General features: G+C 34.8%; 1 protein-coding gene across 1 annotated transcript; it reads left to right on the top strand.

The window, feature by feature from the left end:
- The first annotated feature begins 1,613 nt into the window (after positions 1-1,613).
- Positions 1,614-11,853, top strand: qtrt2 (queuine tRNA-ribosyltransferase accessory subunit 2). Its single transcript, XM_059524659.1, has 9 exons — positions 1,614-1,623; positions 1,766-2,011; positions 2,943-2,998; positions 5,017-5,093; positions 5,309-5,518; positions 6,603-6,802; positions 8,286-8,455; positions 10,481-10,577; positions 11,273-11,853. Exons 2-9 carry the CDS (start codon positions 1,812-1,814, stop codon positions 11,508-11,510), a joined length of 1,248 nt encoding a protein of 415 aa, XP_059380642.1. The 5' UTR covers positions 1,614-1,623; positions 1,766-1,811; the 3' UTR covers positions 11,511-11,853.
- Positions 11,854-14,178: the final 2,325 nt, after the last annotated feature.

Here is a 14,178-nt window from a genome sequence, read left to right as displayed (position 1 = left end):
TTCCCAAGCTAAATGTGGCATTAATTATAGTAAAGAGTTTCTGTCTGTTTGGTTTAACTTTAAAATATAGAAGTTAAAAGAAATTCATGTTTTATTACTGCTTTGGAAAAAAAAATAATAATAAATTTGTTACCAATTAATAAAAATTTCAACGATAATTTAGTTTTCTACTTGTTGGATATTTTATACCTTTATAGTGTTTAAAAAAAAATTATAATAATAATTATTAAGAATGTGGGTGATTTCAAAAACAGTTGTCTTTTAGAGGGAAAACAACAGGCCTAAATGTTCTTTTTAAACTGAAGTCAAAACATGAACAACAAGCGGAGGATCCTGATCAAAGTTAAACATCGTGTCAAGAGAGCGCAGCTGTAAGCTCTACATCAAACAGCTTTGAATGGTGAAACACAAAAGAAGACATTTTAGAAATGTCTCAGTCAGTGGTATTTGTTTTCTTTGTCCTTACAGTGGAAGCCAATGAGCACCAATATAGTTTGGATGCCAACACTGATTTTTTGAAGATTAAAAAAAAACGTCTTTCTGAATATATCAGCTGCTGATCAAACAGGCAGATTGTTAGTTTACTATATTATATAATTTATATTATACTACAGTCTTATACATTATAATTTATAAATTATAGTAGCCTAGGCCATATTTATAAATTCATAGGCTATTTAGGGGCTCACAGTTTAACTTTTTGGTAGTCTTGTATTTTAGGCTAATTATTCATATCAAATAACAAATCCAGTGAGACACGTGACGTGATATAAGATGAAGACGACAGTTTGTTTATTTTATTTTTTTATACAAAAAGCCCACTGATAGAAATGTCCTGGAGCAGTCACCCCAAAAAATTATTCAATTTGTTTTTTATTTTTGATTATACATACAATCATATTAATATATGCACAAGCATAATATAAATATGAAATATTTAAAATATTAAATTAAACATTAATATAGCTACTACATAAATGCTTTAAGCCACCTGGTCCCAACAGCTGGTCTCTGTTTTTTTTTTCTGCAATGTGCTGCTTTTTTCTGGAGCTGACACGTCCACATCGCACCTGTATTGTCCTGGTGGTGTATTGAGTAAATCTAAAGACACATTGCTTCTACCATTTCTATATTAGGGAGGGAGTTTATGAATCTAATATATATAAATTAGTTATATTTATTATTGCATAATGAACTATAGCTAAAATTCAATGTTTTAATATTTAATTGAATAGTTAGTTAACTGTAGTAACCTTGATCTGAATGCACCCTGGTGTACAAGTTAATTTTCGGAGCTTAAGCACAGAATACAATAAACCATCTACAAAAGTAAACATTACTTTAATAATTAAATTGCATTAAAAAACAAATAATGTAGTCATATGTAGCCTATATAAAAATCCAATCCACACAGCTCAGTGCGCTGCAATGGTATGACGTCGTAAATGTGAGACCCGAGTCGAAGCGCTACGAAGTTTTTCTGCGACCTGAAGTTAGCACATGCCCTGCTTTCTGAGGCAGCTAAGACTGAGAAGATTTATTATCGAATGAGTTTTTTTTATTCTCTGCTAACAAGTATTCACGACATATTGTGCTCGTAGATAAATTAGTAGATAAATTCAGGTTGGTAAACCAATGTCTTTTATTTCATTCATACTGTAAGTCCACGTGTGCATCTCAAACACTACTTATATCCCTCTGGAAACCGAGAGAATAAAGAGGTTGAATGTTGTTTCTGCAGGTGACGAGCTGTCATTTCCTCTAGATCTGAGAAACGTTCCCATTTAGGAGGCTACCGCTCCACAAGTGGGATGAAACTGGAACTGTCTCGAGTGGTACAAGGATGTCGCCTGGGACTTTTGACTGGACTGGGAAATTCAGGACAGCATTCCCTGGAGGTGCCCGGATGTCTCCTGTACACTCGCTGTGCAACAGTTCCTCATCTGACCCAGGACACATTACATACTTTGAGAGACCTCCCATCAGTCACTCAGGTGTCAGTGGATAGCCTGTAAGAATCTAGCTATACCTATATTATTATACTTAATATATACTATATAGAGAATGTATGGCTAATAGTGTTTCTAACCAAAAACGTGGGTCTGTAAAAAGGCATAATTTGCTGACAGATCTCAGTTCACAAAATTTGATGTTGTGAAAGTTTTCACAGCATTCACAGTGGATATGTCTATATAATGATTAATTTATTCGATTTTTGTCTTGTAATTTCTAAAGTGACCTTGAGGTCCTGATATATATATATATATATATATATATATATATATATATATATATATATAAATATATACACACTGATCAACAGTTTGGAAAAGTAACCTTTTTTTGTTTTTGAAAGAAGTGTTTTATGCTCACCTACCGTACTTAGACCAAAAATACAGTAAACACAGTAGTATTATGAAATAGCATTACATTTTAAATGATTTTTTTTTAAATCATCATACCCCAGTCGTTTCTGTCACATGATCCTTTAGAAATCATTATTTTATGCTGATTTGCTGCTCAAGATTCATTTTGTACTATTATTAATGTTGTAAACAGCTTTTACTGTTTAATAATATTCAAAAGTTTGGGGTATGATTTTATTTATTTTTTTCCCCAGAAAAGGCACAATGATTTAATCAAAAGTGACAGTAAAGACAGAAATTTAATGTTACAAAAGATTTTTATTCCAAATAAATTCTGTTCTTTTGAACCTTCATTTAACACTGAAAACTGCCTGTTGAAAACAGGAAAAGAGTTAAAAATAGTAATTAAAAAAAAAACCTTGACCAGTAGTGTAAATAAAAATCTATTTATTAAAAGTATTATAAGAGATTAATCTCACATTCATTTCTGCAACAAAAATAAAAATAAATCAAAGTTGGAAAAGGTTTGATTTATTTTTAATTGTTTATTTGATATGAGCACTTTTTCTTTTTCAGTGCAGAGCATCTTGAGGTTCTGGAGGAATTCAAAGAGGGTGTCCGAAAGTTTGCAGGTTAGCATTTCACTCTTTTACTAACTTATTGTTATCTGCTATCTTGGGTTAAAAATGTCTTCAGACATTTGTTCTTGCAGCTTGCCATTCTAAATTAAAGGATTTGGACGATGACTGGTGATCTTTTATATGTTAATGACATTAATTAGGAGTCGTTTACAAGGCAGAGAGCTGAAACCATTCAGTTCAAGATCATTTGTGATTCATAGATTTCACATCTGAAAGAGAGGCATGCATGCGTTTTCTATGCGTACGTTCATTCTATGAATCACTAGACGCATATTTGAGAGATGACCGTAAATGATTACATTTAGGATGGTTTCTGTGCAACATTTTTATAAATGATACCCCAGGATTTTGAGGCCCCTTTGTTTTCTCCAGTCATGTAGCACTGATTTAAAAAGAGAGTTTCTACTGCAAAGTTAGCCAATTTTTGTTACAATCTTAATGAAAAGTTTGGAGCTTTTGCCACTGTTGTCATGATTGGTGAATAATGTTTTGTGGTCCTCAGCCAGATATGGCAGAATTAAATCATTTAATTCAAGTCCAGCAACTGCTATTGAGATGAATAGAAATGATAAAAGATTCTATTAAAAAAACATACTGCCACTGGTAGTTTGTTCAAGATCATTGAAAAGTCAGTCATTGAAAAGATCATCTTTGTTGCTCCTCTGCTATTTTCAAAGCATTGGAAGTCATTTCTATCCAGCAGTGTGGGTGTAAACATTTTCTCAGTTGGCTAATAGATCTTGAAGCAGGTCACACAGTTCTATTAGAAAAATGGCCAAAGAGGTTCTGGAGCTGAGACTGTGGAAGAAAGTATTGCACTTTTGAAGATGATCTCAATTTAAAAATAAATGTAATTGGCTAGAGGTTGATCCTGCACAAGCTTCGAGAATTGAAGGACTTGATAAATTGATCTCTCTCTTGCTTACAGTACTAGAAATTTTGAATAATTAAACTGATCTTGAAGGTGAAACTGCTAGCAGACAGGAAAACTTCAAAAATAAATGAACTTGAAACTAATTTCAAGTCACTTCTATTGCTCGAACAAACAAATTACAATAGGTGCCACTAGTAGAAACTACACACATTGATATTCCAAACATAAGCTTTAATAAAATTAAATTCATATTAAATAAAAGCTGGTTTGGTTTTGAAAGTGTTTTATCTTTCAACCAATCTAAATTTACCAGTGGGGGTGTTCAGTTTTAGTTCAGAAGGCATGTTTTTAGATTCTCTCCCTCCCTCGCTGACTACTAAGTGACTGTTTAGAAATAATTATGCATTCATGCTTAGATGCATACCGCAGATGCTATTTCGTAAAATGAGTTTTCAGTTTTCATTTTGCAACCGTAAGGAAAAGAAGGGCACTGTTTCAGTCGTTGCCTTCAGCAATCCAACCATAAATGAGGAAGGTAATATTAAGATGTGTGACTGTGAAGACATTTCAAAGGGTGACTTGAGGCGGCTGCTAGCTCTCCATTTGGATAATTACAAAAAGAAAATTATTGTACATGATAATGTTGGTCACTGAAGTTCACCTCCATCATTTCCACCAAATTTATTCCATACCACCAAATTTAGATTCCTCTTCATGTTCATATCTTAAATATTCATGTTCATCTAATCTACAGTTGGGTATTAGTTCAAGCTATGCAAATGTACAGTTTCGCCATTGACGACACTCATCAGTGCCCCAGTTTGTCCCAATCTCCCTATAAATGCATTTTTATATCTTCAGAATAATTAGTTGAGCTCTTGGTTGTTTATATCTCCAGTAAACAGTTTTGTTAATGATTGATTTGAACTGTTCTTATGCATTCTATTGCTGTTGAGGATTTAGTAAATGGATGAATAATACATGTGTATTTTGCAGTTTGTCATATGCTGTTTTACATTTATACACAAGATGTTTATTTTTTATTTTTATTAGAAGTAGCTTCTTGAGTTGTGCAAGTAACAGTAGATGTCTGATAAGCTATTTCTCTGAAGTGAGCTTATGGTTTCCTATGCAGGTCTTCATGATACTGTGCTTTTCTGCTCTCTGCATGATTCTGCGAACTCCAGCCCGGCCGGTCACGTCACCAACAAGGTTAGAGAACTGTGTCGAATGATTGTTTTCAGCCTCTTTTGTCACTGACAGTGACTCAGATTCCATTAAATCATTACAAATAGGCAATTTAGTAAAATGACATTGGTTTTTAACTGATGCGGTCTGGCTTACAGAGTGTTTTTGTGTCCTTTGAAGCTGTGCAATCCCTTTACTGTTAATTGTGAGGGATTTAATGGTTGTGTGTGGTTTAACAGACAGTGTCGGTGTGGGGCAGCGGGGGAAGGATAGAGCTGACAGTGGCTCGGTTCATGGCGATTCAGGCAGCTATCCAGCCGGACTGCTATCAGAGCATGGCAGACGGAGAGACCTGGCAGGCCGGTACCTCTCGCAAGAGAGTCCGTAAGGCAGTGGACAGGACTCTGGCCCATCTGGATGAATGTCTGGTTTTGCACCAGAAAACTCAGGTACTACACAAAAACACAGACTCAGTACTGGTTTAACCGGTTAGTGCCTGCAGGATACATTTCCCATAAAAATGACAAATGGTCATATTTTATACTATTCAGGGCGCAACTGCTAGCTAGAACAGCAGACGTTATATACAAAAAGATTCTTCTAAACAACTTCTTTTGAAGATTTTTCTAAATTGAATCTGTCTTTATGTTAGATTCTGAGATTTTATGACAAAATTTGATTTTGACATAGGAAAGTGGGGGGAGTTGAGCCAGTTTTTACTTAAAGTGTGTTTAAAGTGAGCACATAACAGTTTATGTTTCCGTCACCCTGTTTTAGTGCGCAATTGAAGTATCTCATCAGAAACTAATGATGGAAATGCCTTTATTCCCACAAATGTTTTTACGTTCACTTGAGTTGGTTTTTGTTTTGTGAGAGAAAGGGTTAAAGCAAATAATGGGAGATGGAAATGGATTTGCCGAATAAATTCCTCCATGCGAATCAAAAAAAAGTAATATGACTTTGCGTGATGGGATTGCATAACCTGACATGGGGTAATATGAGCATATTTTCTTGACCTGGTAAGGACTCTAGCCGCTGCATTTTGGACTACCTGTAGCTTGTTTATTGAAGACGCAGGACAACCACCTAGAAGTGCATTACAATAGTCCAGTCTAGAGGTCATGAATGCATGAACTAGCTTTTCTGCATTAGAAACCGGTAACATGTTCCGTATTTTGGCAAATGTTTTAGGGAACATTCTAATTTCGTGCACAAGTTATGGGTCCAACATAAATTTCAGGATGTGGTGTATCCTCAGGAACAATCACTTTGGATGTAAAATAAACTGCTTTTAAAAAATGTATTTCTTGGCACAACTTGCCCCTAGTGAGACTGGTAAATTGAGCCTAGGGAGAGGGTAAGTTGAGTATAAATGTTGCAGGCAAATACAGTTTCTTAAAAACGTCATTGGCCAATTTTCATTAACAAGGTGTATTTAAAATTGTCAGAACAATCGTTTTAATTAAATATTCTGTTGGCCTTGATGGGTAAAATATGGAAATATATTTAAATAAATACATGAACTGTTTACAGGAATTAAAATGGGCTGAGATATTTGGAGTTGTGGAGGGTGGAGACATTTTGGAGGAGAGGCTCCGGTCGGCACGAGAGACTGCCAAGCGTCCTGTGGGTGGATTTGTCCTGGATGGATTTCATTCTGCTGCCATGGACCAGGATGTGAGGGTTCAGTTGATTAAAGCGGCATCTGCAGAGCTTCCCCAAGAAAAACCCAGGTAAAAAAGGCATCTATTTAAATTTCTGACTCTCAGGCTCAGACTATTCTTCAGTTGGAGAGTAAGTGGCTAGATCTTCCTCAACTTATTACTCTCAGATTTTCAGCGGCCATAGCAACACTCCATTCCACCAGCAGCCCATAGCCACCACCTTATCCCTTCCCGGGAACTGGAAGTGCTGGGGTTAGAAAGGTTTCAGGAACAGACTTCATCTTGAGTTCCTTGTGGTTTAATGATTGATTTTTCTGATCTCCCTCTCTTTGAGGTTGACTAGGAGGTTACAGAATCACAAAGAGACAATGGCAGGAAGTAAAGCAGTGTGGAGGGATGCTTCCCACTGGGCTTTATAGTCTTGTTAGAAACCGACATTTCCCCTGGGTGTATCTCAGGTCACAAATAACTGGAGATGGAGAAGTTTGTGAAGCAGAAGGGCTGGAGGACAGGATACATAATTTAGGTGTTTATAGCAGGACAAGATGTTTCTGTGCTGCAGTTTTATGCTTTTGTTACACTATGTATTTACACGCTGCTATGTTTAGTTCAAAAGTTCTTTTTTTCAGCAAGGATGCATTAAATTCATCGAAAGTGACACTAAAAATGTTTAGAATCTTATAAAAGATTTCTGTTTCAAATAAATGCTGTTATTTTGAACTTTCTATTCATCAAAGAATCCTGAAAATATATAATGGCTTCCACAAAAATATTAAACCGTTATCAACATTGATGATAAGAAATATTGCTTGAGCAGCAAATCAGCTTATTAAAATGATTTCTGAATGATCATGTAACACTGAAGACGAGTAATGAGAATACAGCTTTGCATCGCATCACCGGAACATATGAAACTTTAAAATGTATTAAAATAGAAAAGTTATTTTAAATTAGTAACTATTTCACAATATTACAGTAAATTAGCCTTGTTGAACATGAGACCTCTTTTTAAAAACAAAGTACCACCCCCAACATGAATGTGTGTTTGTCTGTTTGTACTGTCAGAATGTGCTAGTGCTCCTCATTTTGCTTTGTGCAACTATCCAAACTTCTAACCTTAAAAACAGTTTGTGTTTGTTGATCTGTTTGAGATAGCTTTTGGATCTCCATTGAAACGCAGTATAGAGACTGCACAAAAAACCTGCAAATTCACTGGTTTTGTATTAATGGTTTCGTCTTACTGAGGTACACTATGAAAAGTATTCCCAAACCAATAGGAAAAAATGTATTGTGAGATCTAAAGCCTTAGAATTACCTGTTACAGGCTGGCTGAAGTGTTATTAATTCAGTGTTTAATATGTTTTCCTATCTTAGCTTTACATGCAGAGACAACTATGACCTTTAATTAACCTTTACAGTTAACCTCTAAATAATAACTCCCATTAAGGCAAAAAAAAAAAAAAAGCATTTGACTCCTATTGTTTGTCCTATTGTCCAAGTTTAAGCCTGAATGTGCAGTACATTGATATTGAGCTTTTACCATCTGTGTCAGGTTGGTGCTGGGGGTTGGCCGTCCTGATGAGGTCATCAGTTGTGTTGAAGCAGGAGTGGACCTGTTCGAGAGCTTCTTCCCCTTCCAGGTGACGGAGCGAGGCTGTGCGCTCTCCTTTAACTTCATCATTGACCCTGACCCTGAGACGGCAGGTTCATCAACCCCTACAGGTGTGCAGAAGCCCTTAGCTATACTATTGAAAAGATATGTTTCCTACACTTTCTTAACCCTATATAAAACCCACTGTATCATATTTGATTTACTAATTTCTAAGGTCTCTAAACGATAAAAATTTGGTACACGTGTCTATTTGCTGTTATTTTTATAAACATAATAACTTTGAAATTGTTATTCATATTTTAGATGAACATACTGAACTAAACAACTTTAACTTATCTATACATAATTTTTATGGGAAGGTTGTTTCAGATTCATCTTGTGATTTATAAAGGAGCTGTTCAGCACAATAATATGAATTAGTAAAGTTGTATTTAAAGTGTCAGCTACCCGTTCACTGCCAGCAGAAACAATGAGCAGCATGTGGGGCTGTTTTTCTCAGCATGGCTTGGTGGAAGTGGGGCTGTGCTTCTGCTGCTTGATTCAGATAATTAAGTGTGAGTTTAAATAATAAAGTCTTCGAGAGAGTGTGTGTTTGTTCAAGCCCCTGTCAAATTAAATAACTGGCTTGTTTCGAACAGAACCAGAGCCCTGGGAATCCATCTTGTTGCTTCAAATTCAGCAGGAACATGTATGAAGCCAAACCTCATTATAGTTTCTCATATTTTAATGTTGGTTTTTACTATCAAAAGCTTTTCTGTGAGAATAGAGACCCCTGCGTATGTCTGCAAAGTATCTGGATCACACGAAGAGACATAAAAAATTCACTATCAGGCATTAATAATTGATTCAGGCTGTTTGGTGTGCAGAAGAAGCTAATCGATGTGTTAGGATGGTAATCGAGTTCAGGACAGGCACTTGCAGAATCAGGAAAGAAAGAATTATCCCCTCAGCCAATTAGAGAGCTCTCCAGGGAGACTAGCTGTAGCTTCACCCTGATCTGCCGCCTTCTGTCACTGCAGGTTCTACTCTATACAGGGTTTTCCTGTTTTTCTTTAAAATTAAACATGCATTCAGTAATTTTAGGTGTAAAACTATTTTGAAAAATGTTAAATTATTTACTCTCACATGTAATTAACTCTTTCATATCAATAGCCTATTAATTTATTAAGTACCCTATTTATTTTACATGTAGTTGGCAATCTCATGTGAGCCGCCCCATGTTGAAATCACATGATTAGTCTTTAGAAAAATATATGTATGTATGTATATGTGTGACCTGGACCACAAAACCTTAAGTGTCAATTTTTTTAAATGTAGATTTTTACAGCATCTGAAAGCTGAATAATGAACTTTCCATTTGATGTAAGGTTTGTTAGAATCGGACAATATTTGGCAGAGAGACAACTATTGGAAAAAAAATCGAAATATTGAGAAAATCACCTTTGAAGTTGTCCAAATGAAGTTCTTAGCAATGCATATTAATAAATCAAAAATTAAGTTTTTAGATATTTACGGTAGGAAATTTACAAAATATCTTCATGGAACATGATCTTTATTTAATATCCTAATGATTTTTGGCATAAAATAAAAATCTATAATTTTGACCCATACAGTGTTTTTCTTTTTTTTTCTTTTTTTGACTCGTTTTTATTCAGTACCTTTTGCAACCTTCTTTGGCTATTTCAGCTATTTTCTTACAGCAACTTTCTATTTTGTAGCTCAACAATCTTTTGCTGCACTTCAGAGCTATGTTCTTTTTTGCTCATTGTGATGAATGATTAAGGGAATTTGGCTTTTGTTTCTCATATTTATACTCCTGTGAAACAAGAAGTCATGGTTGAACAGTTTCATGATCTTAGTCACCTTGTGCTAAAAGATGTAAATATTAATGGGAAAATACTTAAGGATTTCTAGGCATGCTAATAATTGTGCCCAACTTGTATTGGAGACATTTACATTTATTTTATAATGTGATTTTTATTTTATTTTTTTTTGAGTGAAAGTTTGAAACGATAAACAATGTAGGTTTATTTTGTCTTGTTTGCTCATCTTTACCAAGGGGGCTAATAAGTCTGACCACAACTGTATGTAAAGCAGTGCTGAACGTTTAATTATTTTTTATATGTTTGAAACAGTGTTGGAATTCAATGGGGAGATGCCTGCTGTCAAGAAGCTAAACTCAAATGGAGATGAAAATATGACACTTTATGAAATTAACCTCAAAGATAAAAGGTTTGTATGTATAGAGGGAGACAAGGACATATCCTTTCACCCCTCATATAACTGTGTGTATTAATTTGCTCATATCAGATTAGACTATAATGCATTCCAGCACATCTTTCATGATCTCAATCACCTCAGCTTATATATGAGGATAAATAAATGCAATATGTCAGTAATTCATACTCGCTTCTGAGTGCATTTGCATAATATTGCCTTTATCACTAGAGTCAGATCAGATTAGTGGTCAAAGAAGCGATGAAGGATATTTCTTTACAGGCATTGATATATTTGTACATTTTAATAGGATTTTTTTTCATCCATGGATTTATTTTGTGGAAAACATGCCTTTATTTACACTGGATTTTAGTTTTTGAATTAAATATTTGAAACGGTTTTTGTTAGGTGCATAGGTCCTATAACAAAAAATAAAACAAGTAAATGCATAAATCTATAAAAATAAAAATTTTTTAAGCTGCTGAACATCTGTGATATCACAAACTATTATCATCAATAAACAAAACATGTAAATGTTTTATGTAAATGTATATGTGTACATTTCAATATTTGTTTTATGCATTCTGTTGCATGGCAGATTTGTCCATAAAATAATTTTTAGATTTTACACTTAAAAGCGCTTAAATTGAATTCCATTAAACATACCCTAGTGTGACAATTAGCCTCATAACACTGTGTTTGACTTTCAGGTATCAAGATGATTTCCGCCCACTTGTGGAAGGCTGCAGCTGCTACTGCTGTAAAAAGCATATGAGAGCGTATGTTCATCATTTACTGGTGACCAACGAGCTGCTCGGCGGTGTTTTACTCATGCTACACAACATGGCGCATTACCTTGGCTTCTTCAAAGCGCTCCGGGAGGCAGTAACCAGCGACCGTCTGCAGGACTTTAAAAATAGAGTCCTCCATTGCAGAGAAGGTGATTGAAATGATTGAAGGACTTCAGCAATAAAGAACGAACAAAAGAACACCTACATCAGAGCATACTTACGGCTTTGATTTCAGAGTACGTGTTTCATGAATATAAAGCAGGATTCTAATGCATGTGTTCTTGCCATGCGAAATATCAGACAAAAAGTGCTAATGTGAGTGACACAGCAAACCTTTTAAGATACCCATGGCTCATCTCAGAGTTCGCTTATGGATTTTAAATTTACTGTCTGCTCCTTCAAAGAACAGTTTCACTTAGATGGAGCATTAATAATGGTGAAATTACTTTTTTAAAGAGCAGCACTTGCTCAGATTCTCTCTATAAAGCCCTGAAAGGTTACCACCTGCTGTTTTGTTTATTATTGGAAAGTGCTGCAATTTTTTTTATTCTTATAATAATGGTAATAATATTTATTATTGCACATTATTATTATTATTGTGTACACTGTTTAGATTTAATAAAAAATTGTACATTTTAAGATTAACATTACGTTTTAGACATATTTTTTTTATACCACAATGCAAATCAATGCTAGATTTCAATTGAATTGAAATCTAGCTTTTTGACTTAATTGAATTGATTTTTTCTGATGTTCACATTCCTATTCATATATATATATATATATATATATATATATATATATATATTTTTTTAATTTTACAATAAATGCACAACTATAAACCTTTTAGTTTTGACTATATTCACAATATGGCACCTTTATAGTACCTTTTGCTTTTAAAAATGTTATGTTAAATCTGTGTGTATTGTAGCACTGATAAAATGTTGTAGTGACCAGTCAGCTTCCAGGGCCATAACTTTAATTGATTTATGACATTTATAATTAAGGATACATGAGTGAAAATGACAGTGGGGACTGTAACGTATATTCAGTTGGTAGTTTTTATTCAGTGCAGCCTACAAAAGGAATGCTACAGTGCAAGTAGTTCATGAGGGGATAATAGCATAAGTGCAGAACTGCCAAAAGTTTGGAAAAATTCAGCTATTTTTATTGTTTTTGAAAGATGTCTATGCTCACCAAGGCTGCATTTAAAAAAAAAATCTGAAATACACTAAAAACAGTAATTTTGTGAAATATTATTACAATTTAAAATAACTTCTTTATTTTGATTATATTTTAATACGTAATTTTCTGTGACAGAAAAGCAGAATATTCAGCAGCCAAATGAAGTGTTAAATGATCCTTCAGAAATCATTCTAATATGCTGATCTGGTGCTCAAGAAACTTTATTATTATTATCACAGTTGCTTAATGTTTGTGTGGAAATTGTGATACACTATGAATCAAAATTAAACTCATCAAAACTGACAGTGAAGACTTTAAGAATGTTATAAAATATTTTTATTTCAAATGCTGTTCTTTTGAACTTTATAATCATCGAAGCATCCTGGAAAAAAAGTTTCACAATTTCCAAGAAAACATTAAGCAGCAAAAACTGTTTTTAAGACTGATAATACTAAGAAGTGTTATTAATACTTGATCACAAACAATAACTGTTAACAATTAAGCACTAAATCAGTTTATTAGATTGATTTCTGAAGGATCATGCAAGACTGAAGAAATGGCTGCTGGAATTCAGCTGTCATTACAGGAATTTATATATATTTTGAAATATATTCCAATAGAAAACAGTTTTTTTTTATATTTCACAATATCATTGTTTTTACTGTATTTTTGTTCGCAGTAATTATTCAAAACTTTTGACCATTACTTTAGAAACATTAGAACATTATTTTGTGTATGTGGTGTAATGAAATGTGTTTATGCAGTTTAAGGTCACATACTGTACTGTACATTATTGTTTCTCCTCTATTCCCCACCTTTTGAAACATGTAGATTTTTACAAGGCTCATGGTTCAGTAAAGCGAGGTGTGCTGTGATTGGCCAGCTATCTAGTGCGTGACAAGTGTGTGACGAAAATGTTACGCACCTTAACATATTGTGATCCCCTGTCCAGACAGATTAACAAGACATAAACATTAAAACCCATTCTAAACATGTCATGCCCTCTTTTGGAAGGCCAAACAGTAGTCAATCTCAACGGACAAGCGTCATACACTGCGCGTGGCCTTGAGTGAGTGGAGGCCGGAGGTCTAGAGTGAGAGGAGGTCAGCTTGAGAACGGCGCCGTTGGCGGATTCTACGAAGGAGCGTCCATTGGGCTTGCGGCAACATGAACTGTGCTGGACTCCGCTTCATCCACGGTGAAAGGCGATCCAAAGTGCAAAGTTGATGTATTTCCTCAGCGACCATCACGGATCAGCTCTAGTCATGATGAAGCAGATATTGTCCTCTTTTGGAAGGCCAGACAAAGTAGTTTCGCTTTCACAGTGAAACACACAGCTTCTATACGACATGATGGCGGCAGCAACAGCAATACTACAACGAGAATAAAAGTTACGTCTTCTTTCCTTGCATGAACATCTGGGCAGTGTTATGCAAATCTTCCCACATAGTGACGTAGAGATGTGGGGGCATGTTTGAACGAGCCGTTTTAGAAGGGTGTGGTTGACCCTTAACTTTTATAAAGAATATCTCTTTGGATTTGAGACTTTAGTCTTTGCAACTTTTTGCATCCTCTTTATGCACCAAGAGCTTGTAACACTCCAAAGAGAAAGGAAAAATTGAAATCGCATATGACCCTTT

The sequence above is a fragment of the Carassius carassius genome, chromosome 35 (assembly GCF_963082965.1).
Source record: "Carassius carassius chromosome 35, fCarCar2.1, whole genome shotgun sequence".
Lineage (NCBI taxonomy): Eukaryota > Metazoa > Chordata > Actinopteri > Cypriniformes > Cyprinidae > Carassius > Carassius carassius.
Note: the sequence above shows the minus strand (reverse complement) of the source record. Positions and strands in the feature narration are given on the sequence as shown.

What these genes read in the sequence shown, in the direction of transcription:
- qtrt2 (XM_059524659.1), top strand. Translation starts at nt 1,812, where the DNA reads ATGAAACTGGAACTGTCTCGAGTGGTACAAGGATGTCGCCTGGGACTT. An exon ending in CCGGTCACGTCACCAACAAG is followed by an intron (nt 5,094 to 5,308) that starts GTTAGAGAACTG and finishes GTGGTTTAACAG; the next exon opens with ACAGTGTCGGTGTGGGGCAG. An exon ending in CTTCCCCAAGAAAAACCCAG is followed by an intron (nt 6,803 to 8,285) that starts GTAAAAAAGGCA and finishes CATCTGTGTCAG; the next exon opens with GTTGGTGCTGGGGGTTGGCC.